Source organism: Urocitellus parryii, chromosome X (assembly GCF_045843805.1).
Source record: "Urocitellus parryii isolate mUroPar1 chromosome X, mUroPar1.hap1, whole genome shotgun sequence".
Taxonomy (NCBI): Eukaryota; Metazoa; Chordata; class Mammalia; order Rodentia; family Sciuridae; genus Urocitellus; species Urocitellus parryii.
In genome coordinates this window covers 68,936,313-68,955,440 of record NC_135547.1, presented here as the reverse complement: position 1 = coordinate 68,955,440, position 19,128 = coordinate 68,936,313, and the positions used below count along the sequence as shown (strand labels likewise).

General features: G+C 33.7%; 1 protein-coding gene across 1 annotated transcript in view; it reads left to right on the top strand.

Moving 5' to 3' along the window:
- Positions 1-19,128, top strand: part of LOC113199412 (vascular endothelial growth factor receptor kdr-like) — a 308,409-nt gene that overhangs the window by 244,740 nt on the left and 44,541 nt on the right. Inside the window, exon 28 of the mRNA XM_077793590.1 lies at positions 4,251-4,357. Within this exon, the coding sequence (XP_077649716.1) occupies positions 4,251-4,357 (107 nt within the window). The remainder of the gene's footprint in view (positions 1-4,250; positions 4,358-19,128) is intronic.

Sequence of the window (19,128 nt, the reverse complement as noted above, 5' to 3'; positions counted from 1 at the left end):
TATCTTCTCCAACACCATCCATTTACCTGCAAATTCCATGATTTTATTCTCTTTTAATGCTTAGTAAAATTCCTGTGTGTATATATGCCACATTTTTTTATCCATTCATCCACTGAAGGGCATCTAGGTTGGCTCCACAGTTTAGCTATTGTGAATTGTGCTGCTATAAATATTATGTGCCTGTGTCCCTGTTGTATGCTGTTTTTAGGTCCTTTGGGTGTAGTTCAAGGAGGGGGATAGGTGGGTTAAATGGTGGTTACATTCCCAGATTTCCAAGGATTCTCCATACTGCTTTCCATATTGGCTGTACCAATTTGCAGTCCCACCAGCAATGTATGAGTGTACCTTTTTCTCTACATCCTCTCCAACACTTATTGTTGTTTGTCTTCATAATAGCTGCCATTCTGACTGGAGTGAGATGATATCTTAGAGTAGTTTTGATTTGCATTTCTCTGATTGCTAGAGATGATGAGCATTTTTTCATATATTTGTTGATTGATTGTATATCCTCTTCTGAGAAGTGTCTAGAAGTGTCTGTTCAGATCTGTGGCCCATCATTTGTTGATTGGTTTATTTATTTTTATTTATTTTTGGTGCTTAGCTTTTTGAGTTCTTTATTATCCTAGAGACTAGTGCTCTATCTGATGTGTGAGGGGTAAAAATTTGCTCCCCATTGATTTCTTTTTTGATCCCTTCATCATTCAAATATGTATTATTTAATCTATAGGTGGTAGAATGGTTTTTGTTTTTATCATTGATTTCTAATTACACTCCATTATTATCTGATAGGGTGCAAGAAATTTTCTCATTATTTTTGTATCTGAAATTATTTGTTTTGTGCCTTAAAATATGATCTATTTTAGAGAAATTTGCAGGTGCCACAGGAAAGACAGTGAATTTGATGGATTAACTTTTCCAATGGAAGAAATATTATACAACATTGCTTTACTGTACTTCAATAATGAATATGCTGAAAAAGAATAAATCTAACCATTAAGGTGAAAGACTTTTACAATAAAAACTATAGAACATGTTAGAAAGAAATTGAAGATCTTAGAAGATGAAAAGATAGATATTCCATGTTCATTTATAGGCAGACTTAATATTATCAAAACAGCCATGCTACCAAAAGCATTGTACAGATTCAATGTAATTTTCATCAAAATGCCAATGACATTCATCACAGAACTAGAAAAATCAGTACTGAAATTTATTTGTAAGACTAAGAGATCAAGAATAGCCAAAACAATACTGAGGAAGTATACCAAACTTCAAATTATACTACATCATGGTACAGTCAACAAGTCATACATGAAAACAAATGTAATAGAAGATACAGAGAAAAACCTACATAGATACTGTCATTTGATACTAGACAAAGATGCTAAAAGCATAGAAAGAAAGAAGATAGAAAAGATAGCCTTTTTAAACAAATGTTGCTAGAAAAATTGGATATCCATATGTAGAAGAATGAAACTAGAACTCTATATGTCCCCCTGCACAAAACTGAACTCAAAGTGTATCAAAGACCTAGGAATTAGATCAGGAAATCTACAATTGCTAGAAGAAAATGTGGGCTCAAACTTTCAATGTATTGGTACTGTCTTCCTTAACAAGACTCATAAAGTGCAAGAAATAAAACCAAAAATCAATAAATTGGATTATATCAAATTAAAAGTCTTCTATACAGCAAAGGAATTTTTATGGTAACCATTTGTTTATTTTTGAGAAGAGAAGGATGAGGATGGTCAAGTGATTAATAATAATAAATAAAAATTAAAACAGGCAAAAATGTATAATAATACTCTTTTTTATCATTTTCTTTTTAATTTTAATTTGTTATATATGATAACAGAATGCATTACAACACATATTACACATTTAGAGCACAATTTTTCATATCTATGGTTGTACATAAAGTAGGAAAGATGGTGGGATGTGATGATCATCATTCCCCTAAGAACATGTATGAAGACATGAAGTATGTGACTCTACGTTGTGTACAGCAAAGGAATTTAAGTCAGAATGACAATTATCCAGAATATATAAAAACTTTAAAAAGAATACAAATCATATTAAATTCTGGTGAGGGTATGGAAATAAAATACACTGATACATTGTTGGTGGTATTGCAAATTAATACAACTGCTCTATAAAGCAGTATGGAGATTCCTTAAAAAAGTAGGAATGCAGCCAGCATGTGTCCAAGCTTTCCCACTCATCTCCTTGGTGTATATCTAAAATAAACATACTATAAACATACAGTCACATCAGTGTTTATAGTAGCACAATTAACAATAGCCAAGCTATGGAACCAATCCAGATACCTGTCAACAGATGAATGAAGAAAGAAAATGTAATACACACACACACACACACACACACACACACACACACATACGAATTTTACTCAGCTGAAAAGAAGAATGAGATTGTGGCATTTACTGCTAAATAGATGCAACGGTAGAAAATCATGCTCAGTGATACAAGCCACACCCAGAAAATCAAGGGTCAAATGTTTTCTCCCCTATGCAGAAGGAAGAACAAAATAAGAGGAGGGGAGTGTGTTGGCATTTCATGAAATTACAAGAGATATCAGTGGAATAGAAGAAAGGGATTGAGGGGGAGGAAGGAGGACAGGAAAATAGTTGTTGCGGGAATAAAACTGACCAAGAGAACATGGGCAAAGTAAAAAGATACCAGTTCCACTTCAGAGGTGGGTGGAGAGAAATGGGATGTTTCTTTTCTTTTCTTCTTGAAGAAGGACATGGAGTTTGGTTTTGATGATATACAATATTCTGGGGATGGATAATCATCATTACTTTAACAACAATGTACATCTAACTAGTGTCACTGAGCTCCACACTTAAAGGGTTGAAATGGTACAATTAGTTACACATGTTTTAACTTAATAAAGTAAATGAACAAAAAAACATTTATTATTTCTTAATTTTTGTGTGTCAGGAATTAAAAGAGAGCTTTACTGTGGCTCTAGGAGTCTTATGGATTTTCATTGAAGATGATGGCTATGATTGTATTTGCATCTGAAAGCTTCATTAGATGTACATACATTTTAAAATTTACTCATGCATTGATTGACAAGCTACAGATCTTCTGTGGATCTAGTCTGGAGCTCTGCCTTGATATCTTTCTACATGGGTCTCTTCCTAGGGAAGCTCACATAATAAGAGTTTGCAAAGTGAAAACCACATCTTTATACAACCTATTCTTGGAATCTGTATCTCTTCATGTTGGTCATAGTCTATTGATGAGAAGTGAGTCAATAAATTAATATCCCATTTAATGGGAGGGAATTATGTAAGGGTTTGAATAACAAGGGACAGTGATCATTAGGACCACCCTAAAAGCCATTACAATTCTCTTGATACAAGAGAGATTAGTGCCATTTGAGAAGAAAATTGAGGAGAAAGGAAAGGAATGGGGAATTTTGGAACTCAGTAGGAGGAGAGAATGCACTTTGAGCTGAGAGAGGTAATGTTTTGAAGGGAGATATAACATTTGAAGTAGGGTCCAATTTGACACAACCCCTTTCCTTTAAGTTAGCTTCTCTAAATAGATATCCAGAACTTATAATCACAATGAAGGATATAAAAGCCCCACCTAAACTCTTAGAATGATGAAGACCATATGGAGGTAAAGGCTTAGAGGCTCTATTCATCCAATGATATTTGATTTCAAAAGCAATATTTACCTATCTATGGTCAAACAAGACACTCAAGATTCATAATAACTGACCCTCTCCTATACCAACAAAAAGCTTGTCTCTCAAATTCAAATTTTAATGTCCTTGCCCAGTTAAAAATTAAATAAATAAAAATGTCAACCATGAGGTCTTGCGTAGTTCAGATTAAATGAAGTTTAGTTTCAATCCCTCTCCACAATAATTCCATTGTAAAATCTTAAAAATGTAACAGTTGTTGAACCTTTAAGAGTAAGGAACTTGATCTCCTGCTAGTAGTGATTGGTTTTAAATCTTCAACTGATTCCTTAAAAAAGCAAATTAAGTAATAAATGAAGGAAACAGTATAGTTTTTTGCTGCTGTTTTTGTTCTGTGACTACTTAGCAAAATAGACACTTTTCCTCCAGGGTTTGAATTAGTTTATCCATTCGTGTTGTTTTATATGTAGCTCTTCTCAGATAAATTCATTCAAGGAAGGGAATAAAATTTTTCATTTAGCATATATTTCTTTTGGGAATGATTGCCATTTGTGTTTTTTTTTTCTTTCAGGATGGCAAAGATTACATACCACTTAGTGGCAATGGTAGAATTCCTACATTTAGGATGCTGGATCCAATGCAAGACACCTTAAGCAATGAGATCATCCTGGAAAACAGGTGAGATCCAGTAGATTCTGGTTTTTTTTTTTTTTGATGTGATGGTTAGGAAAATTTTTAACAGTCATACTTGTCTAGAATAGGTAGTTATTGTAAACGGGGATATTGGAACCAACCGGACATAAATACTAGAGCCAGATGAAAATCATAGTTCTATATTTATTGCTGATATGTTAGTTTGGTGTATGGGCTTATGTGTGCAACCAGAAGGACAGGTTAATACTTATGGATTAGACTTACACATACTTGCATTGTTCCCCAACATATAGAATATACATTTTACAGACAATTATATTCTAAAGAGAAGAATGATCTGAAGAGAGTAAGCCCAATTTTTTTTTTCCTGAACTTATCTGATAACTCAGTTTGTATCTCACAGTGGAGGGAAGGAAAGATTTCCTGGGATTATTCTCATTGAATTTCCATTGAATGTCATTCCATGTAAATTATAGTACTAAATAATTTGTGTCTGTTAACAGAGGACTATAAGAATGTTAGGTGAGTTCACAATGTCAACAGAATAAAGGAAGGATAAAAATCTTATGATCATCTCAATGCATACACAATAAATATTTGATAAAAGTGAACATCCCTTCATGATAAAACACTGAGCTAGTTAGGTAGAGAAGGAATATATCTTAACCTACTAAAGACCATATATAACCATCCCAAAGATCACATCATATTGAGTGGAGAAAATTGAAATTTTCCTAATATCTGAAATAAGTAAAGGATATCAGTATTCACTAATTTAATATAGGGCTCAAATACTACAGAGAAATCAGTGAAGTGAAAGAATAATGGGCATCCAAATTAGGAAGAAATAAGTCAGCATGTCCCTGTTTATAGACATCAGGATCTTATTTTGAAAACCCCCAAATTCCATACAAATATTACAACTAATAAAGAACTTTAGGAGATTGTAGGATGCAAAATCTACATTAAAACATATCAATAGAATTTCTATATACATATACTGAATTGTTGGAAAAAAGAAATGAATAAAGTAAATACATTTCCAGTAGCTACAGAAAACAAAATACTTAGAGATATATTTAACCAAATATATAAGAGACCTCTACAATGAAAACTATAAAAATATTTATGCAAAGAAATGAAGATATACCAAATTGGAAGATAAATGATGTTCATGGACTGGAAGAATCAATATTGTTAAAAAGTCTATCCTACTAAAGTGACAAAAGAATCAATGCAACCCCCATCCAAATATGAAATGTATTCTTCACAGGGATAGAAAAAATCCTTAATATTTGTATGGAAGAACAAAATAACATCCAGTAGTCAAAACAATCTTGAGCAAACCAGAAGGCTTGCACTATCTCACTTTAAAGTATACTCCAAACCTGTAGTAATCAAAATAGGATGGTATAAATTGGAAAAAAATAGGTACACAGGTGCATAGAACAGACTAGAGGGCCTAGAAGTAAAGCCACATATCCATAGCTAACACATTTTCAACAAATATGATAGGAAAGTGTTTTAGAAGAACAGTTTTTAAATGAATGATTACTGGAAAGCTAGATAGCCACATGCACAAAAATTACACAAAATCCCATTATCCCTCACCAGTTAAAAAGTCAGGTTAGAGATCCACCCACACTGGGCTCTTCAGGACCCAGGCACACAATGGGCTGGGTCTACCCCTTTCCCGGCTGGGCAGACACTAGCCAGAGCCTAGGCTCTAGTGCAGGACTGCCCCTTCTGCTAGTGAACTATCATGAGAACTGAGATCCAGCCCAGACTGCCCACACCAGCCTACTTGGGATCCAAGATCTCAACTGGGAGGTCAGGCCCAGTGGCCCAGATCCACCCACACCAGCCTTTGCAGGGCCCAGGCGCACAGTGGGCCAGGTCCACTCCTTTACTAGTGGGGCAGACACTCACCAGAGCCTAGTCTCTGGTGCAGGACCACCCCTTCTGAACAGTGTACTACTGTGAGAGCTGAGATCCAGCCCAGACCTCTCACAACAGCCCACGTGGGATTGAGGATTTCAGTAGGCCTGGTTCACCCATCCTCTGGTGGGGCAGACACTGCCAGAGACTAGCCTTTGGTGCAGGACCACCCCTTACTATCAGCAGACTACAACGGGAGGTAGGTCAAGCCCAGTGGCTCAGATCCACCCACTCCAACTTATCCAGGTCCCAGACCTAGGATGCAGAAGTATCCATTGAGGGACACCAGCAGGGTCTGGAAGCCCAACATCAAGGTGAGGTACAGACAATCTGCACAGGTACTACAAGATTATAGGGAAGAAACTGTAATATCTCAGATTCACACTGCAAGAAAGGAAGACACATAAACAACATGAAAAAACATGGGAGGAAAGTGCCCCAAACAAACCAGGACACTATAATAACAGAATCTATGGACAGAAAAGTTGTTGAAATCTCAGAGAAGGAGTTCAATAGGTTCATAATTAAAATGATTGGTGAATTAAAGAATGACCTAAATGAGCAAATACAAGCAAAAATTGATCACTTCAACAATGAGATAAGAGGCATATTACAGGTAGCAAAAGATTACTTCAAGAGAGAGAGACCCTGAAGAAAAACCAGTCAGAAATCCTTGAAATGAAGGATATAATAAATCAAATAAAAAATCAATAAAAACCATAACCGACAGATAGATCACTTGGAAGAAAGAACATCAGATAATCAAGACAAAAGTATACACTCTGGAAAATAAAGTTGATCACACAGTGAAGAAAGTTAAAAAACATGAACAGAACATCCAAGAATTATGGGACAACCTCAAAAGACTAAATCTAGGAGTTATTGGGATAGAGGAAGGCACAGAGTTTCAAACCAAAGGAATGCACAATTTCTTCAATGAGATAATATCAGAAAATTTCCCAAACATGAAAAAAGAATTGGAAAACCAAATATAAGAGACTTACAGGATACCAAATGTACAAAATTACAACAGATCTACACCAAGACACAATATAATGAAAATGCCTATCATACAGAATAAGGATAGAACCTTAAAAGCCACAAGAGAGGGGAATCAGATCACATATAGGGAGGATACCAATTCATATCTCAGCAAATTTTTTTAACCCAGACCCTCAAAGCCAGGAGATCACTGAACAACATATACCAAGATCTGAAAGAAAATGGATGTCAACCAAGAATCTTATGTCCAGCAAAACTAAACTTTAGATTTGATGATAGAATAAATCCTTCCATGATAAACAAAAGTTAAAAGAATTTACAACTAGAAAGCCTACACTACAGAACATCCTCAGCAAAATATCCCAAGAAGAGGAAATGAAAAACAATGATGAAAATCAGCAGAGGGAGGGATTAAATCAATTATAAAATGAGGAAAATCTAATCAGAAGAGAAACCAAGTCATGTTAAAAACCAAAAAAAAAAAAAAAAAGAATGCCTGGAAATACAAATTATGTCTCAGTAATAACCCTGAATGTTAATGGCCTAAACTCAACAATCAAAATGCACAGACTAGCATATTAGATTAAAAAAGACCCAACAATATGCTGCCTCCAAGAGACACATCTCATAGAAAACAACATTCACAGACTGAACATGAAGGGTTGGGAAAATCATACCACTCACATGGACTGAGAAAGCATTCAGGGGTTTCCATCCTCATATCAAATAAAGTATACTTCAAACTAAAGTCAATCAAAAAAGATAAAGAAGGACACTACATACATACTTCTCAAGGGAAACATACACCAACAAGACTTAACAATTATAAATATATATGCCCCAAACAATGGAGCAGCTCTGTTCATCAAACAAACTCTTCTCAAGTTCAAGAGTCCAATAGTCCACAAAACAATACTTTTAGGTGACTTTAACATACCTCTTTCATCACTAGATAGATCTTCCAAACAAAAGCCGAACAAAGAAACTTTAGAATTCAATAATACAATCAATAACTTAGACTTAACTGACATATATATATATATATATATATATATACATATATATATATATATATATATATATATATATATATATATATAATATTCCAACCTTCAATGAGAGAATATACTTTCTTCTCAGTAGCACATGAATCCTTCTCTAAAATAGACCATATACTATGCCTCAAAGCAACTCTTAGCAAATATAAAAAATAGAGATACTACCCTGCATTATATCAGGTCATAATGTAATATAATTAGAAATCAATGATAAAATAAAATCCACTCCGACACCTGGAGACTATGGGTTACAGAAGAAATCAAAGAGGAGATTAAAAATTTTTAGAGGTGAATGAGAACACAAATACAATTTATCAAAATCTCTGGGACACTATGAAAGCAGTTCTAAGAGGAAAGTTCATTGCATGCAGTTCATTCCTTAAAAGAGGAAAGAGTCAACAAATAAATGACTTAACACTACATCTCAACACCCTAGAAAAAGAAGAACAAATCATCACCAAAAGCAAAAGAAGACAGGAAATATTTAAAATCAGAGCTGAAGTCAATAAAATTGAAACAAATGAAACAATTGAAAAATTGATAGAACAAAAAGTTGGTTCTTTGAAAAAATAAATAAAATTTACAGACATTTAGACATGCTAATGAAGAGAAGAAGAGTGAAAACTGAAATCACTATCATATATGATGAGAAAGGAAATATCACAAAAGACACTACAGAAATACAGAAGATAATTAGAAATTACTTTGAAAATATCGAAGGCATTGACAAATTTCTAGAGTCATATAATTCGCCCAAATTTAATTAGGATGATATGCACAATTTAAACAGATCAATTTCACGTGGTGAAATAGCAGGCTCCATCAAAAGTCTACCAACCAAGAAAAGCCCAGGACCGAATGTATACACAGCTGAGTTCTACAAGACCTATAAGAAGAACTAATTTAAATACTTTCCAATATATTTCAGGAAATAAAAAATAGGCGGTACATCTTCCAAAAAGTGGCCCTCATTCTGTGAGGCCAATATCACTCTGATTTCAAAACCAGGCAAAGACACAACAAAAAAAGAAAACTTCAGACCAATATCTCTAATGAACATAGATGCAAAAATTTTCAATAAAATTCTGGCAAATAAAATGCAAAGACATATGAAAAAAGATCATGCACCATGATCAAGTGGGATTCATCCCAGGGATGCAAGGTTGGTTCAACATACAGAAATCAATAAATGTAATTCATCACATCAATAGACTTATAGAATCATATGATCATCTCAGTAGACACAGGAAAAGCACTTGACAAAATATAGCATCCCTTTATATTCAAAACACACAAAAAATTGGGATAACAGTAACATATCTCAACATCATAAAGGCTATCTATGCTAAGCCCCAGGCCAACATCATTCTAAATTGAGAAAAATTGAATGCATTTCCTATAAAAACTGGAGGAAGACAGGGAAGACTTCTTTCACTAATTCTATTTAACATATTTCTTGAAACACTGGCCAGAGCAATTAGACAAACAAAATTAAAGGTATACACATGGGAAAAGAAGAACTCAAATTGGCACTATTTGCTGATGATATTATTCTATACCTGGAAGACCCTAAACATTCTACCAGAAAACTCCTAGAACTAATAAATGAATTCAGCAAAATAGCAGGATATAAAATCCACACCCTTAAATCAGAGGCATTTCTGTATATCAGTGACAAATCCTCAAAAAGGGAAATGAGAAAAACTATCCCATTCTCAATAGCCTCAAAAAAATAAAATACTTGGGAATCAACTTAATGAAAGAAGTGAAAGTTCTATATAATGAAAATGATAGAACTCTTAAGAAGGAAATCAAAGAAGACATTAGAAGATGGAAAGATCTACCTTACTCTTGAATAGGCAGAATTAATATTATCAAGATGACCATACTTCCAAAAGCACTACACAGATTTATTGCAATTCCAATCAAAATTCCAATGACATTCCTCATAGAAATAGAAAAAGCAATCATGAAATTCATCTGGAAATAAAAGAGACCCAGAATAGCTAAAGCAATCCTTAACAGGAAGAGTGAAGCAGGGGCCATCACTATACCAGAGCATAAACTATACTACAGAGCAATAGTAACAAAAACAGCATGGTATTGGCACCAAAACAGATTGGTAGACCAATAGGACAGAATAGAGGACACAGAGACTGACGTATAAAACAAAATTATTTTATATCAGACAAAGGTGCCAAGAACATGCATTGGAGAAAAGGTAGCCTCTTCAGCAAATGGTGCTGAGAAAACTGGAAATCCTTAAGCAACAAAATGAAATTAAATCCCTATTTCTCATCATACACAAAACTCAACTCAAAATGAATCAAGGACTTAGGAATAAAACCAGAAACCCTGCATCATTAGATGATTCTATTAAGAAGAAAAAGTAGGCCCTAATCCATCATGTGGGATTAGGCCCCAACTTCCTTAATAAGACTCTTGTGGCACAAGAATTAAAATAAAAATTCAATAAATGGGATGAAATCAAACTAAAAACCTTCTTCTCAGCAAAAGAAACCGTCTGTGAGGTGAACAGAGAGCCTACATCTTGGTAGCAAATCTTTACCCCTCACACATCAGAGAGAACACTAATCACTAGGGTATGTAAAGCACTAAAAAAGCTAAACACCAAAAAAAAAAAACAAACAGATAACCCAATAAATAAATGGGCCAAGGAACTGAAGAAACACTTCTCATAAGATGATGTACAATCAATCAACAAATACATGAAAAATATTCATCATCACTAGCAATTAGAGAAATGCAAATCAAAACTACTCTGATATTTCATCTCACTCCAGTCAAAATGGCAGCTATTATGAAGACAAACAACAATAAGTGTTGGAGAGGATGTGGGGAAAAAGGTACACTCATTCACTGCTGGTGGGACTCAAATTGGTGCATCCAATATGGAAAGCAGTATGGAGATTTCTTGGAAAATTGGGAATGGAATCACCATTTGACCCAGCTGTCCCTCTCTTCAGCCTATACCCAATGGGCTTAAAAACAGCATACTACAGGGACACAGCCACATCAATTTTTATAGCAGTACAATTCACAATAGCTAAACTGTGGAGCCAACTTAGATGTCCTTTAATAGATGAATGGACAAAAATATGGCATATATATACACAATGGAATATTATTCAGCAATAAAAGAATAAAATCATGGCATTTGCAGGTAGATGGATGGAGTTAGAGAAGATAATGATAAGTGAAGTGAGCCAATCACAAAAACCAAATCCCCAATATTTTATTTGATATAAGGAAGCTGATTTATAGTGGGATAGGGTATGGGAGCATGGGAGGAATAGACAAACTCTAGATTGGGCAGAGGGGTTGGAGGGGAAGGGAGGTATATGGGGCAATTAAAGATGGTGGAATGTGATGAGCATTACTACACAAAGTACATGTATGAAGACATGATTTGGTGTGAATATACTATGTATACAACCAGAGATATGAAAAATTGTGCTCTATATATGTAATAAGAATTGTAGTCATTCTGATGTAATATATAAATTTAAAAATTTCATAAAAATCAACTTAATATGGATTGAAGACTTAAATATAAAACTAGAAACCATAAAGCTGGCAGAAGAAAACACAAGGAAAATGCATCAAGATATTAGAACAGGAAAGGTTATTTTTAACAGGATCCCAACAATATAAAACCTAAAAATGATCAACAAAGTAAATAAACAACCTCTAGAATGGACTACAATATTTTCAAAGTATGTATAAGATAAGTGGCTAATAATCCAGAATAGCAAATGACTTAATACCAAAACTAAAACTAAAGAAAATGATGTACTGCAAAAATTTCAATCACAAACAACTAAATAATATAATTAAAACTTTAGTGATCAGCCTAAATGACACTTTTGAAAAGGATATATACAAATGTTTAATGTGAGAAAATGTTCAATATGTTTAATATAGGAAAATGTTCAGCATTTCTAATCCTCAGGAAAATAAAATTAAAAACAACAGTTATATATCATTTAATAGCTACTGTCATATATAACTAACAAAGAACAGATTTTAAAAATTCTAAAAATTAGAAAAAGTTATCACTTCACTCCAATTTAAATGGTTAGGATCAAAAAGACAAAACAATATAGCAGTTAAATAAAAGACAATTTAATTAAATATTCCATTATGTCATAACAATATAGTAGTTCCCTTTATCTTCATTTTCTATTTCCTTACTTTCAGTTACCCATAATCATTGACAGTCTGAGAATGTTAAAATTCCAGAAATAAGTAATTTATAAGTTTGAAATTTTAAAAATAGGAACCCAAATGTTTAATAAGTGACATTTTCCTACTAAACTGGAAAAACCATGTGGATTGAACTGTGTTTCACAATGCATTTTCTAGTATTTTATTTCAGCAGCTCTTCCCATGGTAAGAGACTTCTCTCTGGCAGCACTTACACTGGTTGGTCCTTTCATTGTCAACCCTATTGTTTTATGAAGCAGAGAAGTGAAATATCTTCTCTGCATTATGCTTTCCTGGAAGCATTTAAAACGATTTTCCAGCATCTTGTCAGCTTTCTTATTATCTGAATGTCCTATTTGCATGCTCAGTAGTCACCATTGATGAAGCAATCAATATTTAGGATGGATCACACTGAAGCCCTCTACATAGTGTTTTATTACAGCTTTTGTGTGAGTTCAGCAGCAGTAACAACAATAGTAACAACACTAACAGCTAATATTTATCAAGTACTTAACCAGGGACTATTTGCTCCTGTACTTCTCATAACAGAAATTAGTCACCATTATTATCTGTAGTTTATAGATAATGAAACTAAGGTACAGGCAGGTTATCCAATTTGTCAGAGGCTTCACATCTAGAATTCAAACCAAGACAAAATGGTCTCAGAATTCATGGTCTTAATTGCTCTTCTATACTGCCTATCAAGTGCAAAATTCTCTTTTTACTCCTTTGAGGTGTTTTTTGAAAACTTCGAACAGTGAAATACATTAGGGAATCCATTGTAATCAACAGAAGTACCTGAGATGCAGACAATGAAAGGAGGCTGTCTTAAGCTTTATATTAAGCACTTGTCTAAAGTTCCTTCATATATGTTTCCACAATGGACCTTGCAAGTATCCTTGATGCTATCTAGGGTGGCTTTAATCATTGCATAAAAAAGTGAATGTCTTCATTGCACTGTACCATATACTTAAAATGGTTAAAATGGTAATTCTTAATGTCTATATTACTATTTTAAAACCCCATATATGTTTGTGTATATTTGTGCGTAAACATGTGTGTGTATGATATATATATATATATATATATATATATATATATATTCAATAAAGGATACACTGTTACATTCCCACAAGCAATGCACAAGAGTTCCTTTGTACTAATTTTCACTTAAACACACCTTTCCTTATTTTGTTAAAACACATTTTAATGGGTTTTAGGTGATATGTCATTATGGTTTTAATTTGATTTCCATAATGAATAATGATGCCATTTTTCATTTACCTGTTGCCTATTGTGTGCTTTCTTATGAGAAATGTCTGGTCAGGTCCTTTGCCCATTTAAAATCATATTATTTTTCCTTCTTATAGAATTGTTTGAATACCTTCTATATTTTGGAAACTGACACCCATCTGATATATGACTTGGACATATTATTCATTTTGTAGGTTCCTTTTCTGTGCACAAGGTTTTTTCTTTCTTTCTTTCTTTCTTTCTTTCTTTCTTCTTTCTTTTTATTGGTTTGGGGTTTTTTTGCTATAATCCCATTTGCCTATTACATTTTTACATGTGATGCTTGGGCTTTCAGGGTTATACCCCATAAAATTATTGCATAGAACAATATTCTATAGCTTTTCATCTTTGCTTGCTTCTAGTAATATAGGCTCTTGCTTTATATTTAAGACTAAGAATTTTTAAATTTATTTTTATGTGGTGCTGAGGATCAATCCTAGTGCCTCACATGTGCAAGGCAAGCACTCTGCCACTGACCTAAAACACCAGCCCAAGACTAATACATTTTGAGTTGACTTTTGTATATAATATGAGACAAGGATCCAATTTCATTCTTGTTTTCCCAGCAATATTTATTAAATAGAGTGTCATTTCCCCAGTATGCATTCTTGTCACCTCTGTTGAAAACCAATTGACTATAAATGTGTATCTTATTTCCTGTTCCATTGGTCATCATATCTGCTTTATGATAGTACTGTGTTGCTTAAATTATAATCACTTTATTATGTTTTGGGAAAATGGGAGTGTGATGCCTCCAACTTATTTCTTTTATATCAATATTGTTTTGGTTATCTGGGGTCTTTTGTGGATTCATACAAGTTTAAGGATTATTTTATCAATTTATGTGAAAAATATTGGAGTTTTTATAGGGATTTGCATTGAACCTATTAATTATTCTACGAAAATATTCAGAGGAACTGAAATCAGTATGTTGAGGGGATATTTCCACTCCATGTTAATTGCTGCATTTAATAATAATTGCCAGTATATTGAATCAACCAAAGGGTCCATCAATAAATGAACGAATAAAGGAAATGTGGTATATATACATAAAATACCATTTAATCTTTAAAAAGAAAAAAAATCCTCTCATTTAGACAAAATGGAAACATCTAGAAGCCATAAACCTAGGTGAAATAAGTCAGGCACACAAAGACAAATACTTTGTGATCTCACTTATCTATGGCATCTAAATGGGTACATTAAGAGAGTTTGGGACTAGAACAATGGTTACCACATCATGGATTCTGAATGAACTTAGGCAAGTCTCTGTCTCTGATACATAATTTTCCTAACAGGTAAGCAGAGAGAAAAAGCCAACTGAGAACTGTCATTAACAAACTTTAGTGTGCATTAAAATCATGTGAAGGACTTGCTACAATATGAAATTCTCAGTAGTATATCAAGAAATTCTGAATTACTGTGTCTGGGTTGGATTAGAGGTTCTGAGTTTCTAGCACGTTTTCAGTAGCTGAAAATGTTTCTGGTTCATGGACCATACATTGGTAAACAGTAATCTAGGTTATTTTGAAAAGACTTGGTAATTTAGGGTTCTACATTTTCTCATTTAGGGTAGAGGTTTTTAAACATCTTTTAGGTCATGAGACTCCTTTGGAAACCTAAAGAAGGATCTTGACTCTTCCCCAAAAAATATGTACATAGAAACATACAACTTTGCAAACAATTTATGTGGTTTTGTGGGTAGTCTACCTTCATTTATTTGAATATAAGTTCTCCATTAAGGTTTCCTGATTTTGAACAATATTCTGTCAATTTTACAGATGAAGCAATTGAGGCTTGAAAACCTAGGTGGTGGGCTGGGGCTGGGGCTCAACAACAGAGTGCTTGCCTGGCATGCATGAGGCACTGGGTTCTATCCTCAGCACCACATAAAAATAAAAACAAATAAAATACAGGCATTCTGTCCATCTACAACTACAAAATAATAAATAAAAAATTAAAAAATAAACTAGGAGGTGACTTTATGATAGTAAAATCAATTTGCAGAACAAGGATTTGAGCTTAGAAGTATTGAAATCACTATAGGCCCTTATGGGAAGGCCATAATGCCTCAAACGTCACTGAGAGTTCCAGAATAAGCATTATAGATACTGTGAGATGATTTTCTATAGAGTTCTCTGTTTGAAAGCCCAAGGTATAGGCCAAAGTGGCTACAAATTTGAAATTGTTCCAAAAGAGGCAGCAAATCTAGAAGAGAGAGAAGAGGCCTTCATAATAATCATTAATTTTTATATATTGCAGACAAAAGTGACTATAGTGTATAAAAAGTATTGCATATTTCAAAATAAGTGAATTTCAAATTTTCCTACACAAATTGATAGGTATGCATGCTGATGAATGTTAATTATCTTTATCTAATCTTTCTAAATCATTTACATACATCAAAATATTTCATTTTACCACCAAAATATATAAAAGTAAGATTTTTCCCTCAGGAGCAAAGTTGATCTCTTATTTCTATAAAACTTTAAAAATTTTACAATTATTAATGCATATTAATTGAACATATGAATGTGTTTCACTATAATATTTATTTACATGCATATACTATGATTGAAACATATCAACCCTCCCTAACCGCTTTTCTTGCCATTCCCTTTCTTCCACTTCCCAGTGGTTTCATTCTCCTTCTGTATTTTTCTATTCTCAGGTTATTTTAAAAATTCTACTTCCCACATATGAAAACAACGTGATATTTACTTTTTTTGTAGTCTATCTTACTTTGGTTAACATGATAAACTCATATCCATTTTGCTTCAAGTTCCTTGATTTCATTTTTCTTTGTGACTGGATAATACTCCATTGTGTATTTATGCCATATTTTATTTATCTATTTCTCTGTTGATGGCCACCAAGGCCAGTTCCATGTCTTGGATATTGTAAGCAGCACCACAATAAAGATGTGTATGTATGTATCTCATTTGTATTCTGACTTCATTTTCTTCATGTATACTCACAGGAGTATTATTGATGGATCATATGGTAGTTTTATTTTTAGATTTTGATGAACCTCCATCCTGTTTTCCATAGTGACTGTGATAACATATATTCCCACAAAAAGTGTATAAGGAAGGGATCATTATCTCCCCCATCCTTGCCATTATTTTTTATTATTTTTTGAAAAACAGAAATTTTGATTGGGGTAAGAAGTAATGTCTTGTGTTTCCATGAGGACTAAATATGATAATCTTTTTCATATGTCATTGGCCATTCATTTGTATATTTTCTTTTATTATGTGTTCTTTCAGATCATTTTCCCAATTTATTTATTTTCTTTTTTAGTACCAGGGAATGAATGCAGGGGTGCTCAGCCACAGAGCCATATCCTTAGTCCTTTTTCAAATATTTTCATTAGAGACCGGGGCTTGCTAGGTTGCTTAGGGCCTCACTAAATTTCTGAGGCTAGATTTGAACTTTTGATCCTCCTTCCTCAGCCTCCCAAGTCACTGAATCTCAAACTTCTTTAAAAGTCTGGTAGGACTCAGCTGAGAATCTATGAGATTCTAGGCTTCTTATTATTGGTAGACTTTTGATGGCATCTTCAATTTTATTACTGGAAATTGATCTTTTTATGTTTTTCATTTCCCCCTATTTCAATTTCAGTACATCATATGTCACTAGAAATTTGTTGATGTCTTCAAGATTTTCTACTTTTTTACTGTGAATTTTCTTAATACATCTTGATTATCCTTTGTGTTTCTATAGGAAATAACATAGAGTAAAATAAAAAGGTAAATAAATTAGTAAAATGTGAAAAATGTAGCAGAAAAAAAATAAAAAGTGGAAAACAGAGGAACTAAAATTAAAAATTGAAACCATAAGAAAAGAGAAATAACTAAAGGAAAAGGAAGAGCAGGAAAACAGTAAAACAGTTAAAAATTGTTGAGGCATTTTGGATTGTTTGAGATAGTTTATCTGACATAAAATCAAATAAAAGGTGATATCTGTGGTTCCACAGCATTAATAATTGCTATAACATTAGTGGTGGGGACAGGCATTACATAAAGCAATTAATGCTAAAAGATGTAAATAATAGATGATTAAGAGGAAAGAATAAGAGATATGTGGGTAGAAAAGGGTTTGCAATTTCAAAATGTAAATAAAGAGAATACAGAAATTATATATGATATGATGGTTATGAGGGAGGAGGAGAAAAATAGAAGTAAAAAAATTAAAGGAATAGTGAAAGAGAGAATAATAGAAATTTGCTGTTAGCAAAATAAAAAGAGAAAGACTAGAGGCACAGACAAGTGAAAAACAATTCAACACCAATCCAAAATATACTAATCAAAGCCTAACCCTTAAAAGACAGAGCAAAGAAAAATAAATACCTTCAAAAAATGCTATAAATGAGAAAAATATATATATATATATCCATGAACCATTCAGCACACACACCAAAAAGAGAGAAGAAAAGAAAAAAAAATAAAATTTAAAAAAAGAAATTCATTTTTGTTTTTTTGTTACCATGGATTGAATGCCCTATTTTGTATTGTATTTAGAGACAGGGTCTCACTGAGTTGGGTTAGTGCCTCACTTTTGCTGAGGCTGACTTTGAACTCTCGACCTTCTTGACTCAACCTCCAGAGCTGCTGGTATTACAGGTGTGCATCACCATGCCTGGCCAAAAATTTCTTGATGAAAGGTTGAGGAATCATTTCCATTGAGGGGGTCAATACAGTCAATGAGAACATATGTTCTTTGTGCCCAACTATCTTTCTTTCCATTTCTTCTTGAAGCATGTACTGAGCACAAGAGTAGAGGCTGAAGGCTGTCAAACCCTTCCTCTTTTTGTGTTGCCCACACAAAAAGAGGCGTTAAAAAATTCTCAGCTTCCCTTTTTAAGTTATGGTGAGATGGGAAATACTGTCAGCAGGGTTTTGTCTGCCTTGACTCCAAGTATGCACTCCTAAGGTGGAGTCCCTGCAGAATTCTGCGATAGCAATTACTGCATGTGGAGTTCCTGAAGGCAGGACTTAGGTCTAGTCAGGACTTAGGGGCTTTGTTGAATGATGACTGCTCCGAAGATATTAAATCAACACACCTCCAGGGCCCAGCAGTTGCCCATCTGTGGTGTAAGTCTGTAACCTAAGAGCTTTCCCAGTGTTCCACTGATAGGTTGAGGGAGCCAATCAATCCTTCATGGCTTCTATTATCCATAGGCACTCTTTTTAGGCTTCCAGGCTTAGTCCCAGAGCATATCCCACTTGCACATTAAAGTTCCTGACCTGCTTAAGCTGGTCCTGAAAGCCACCA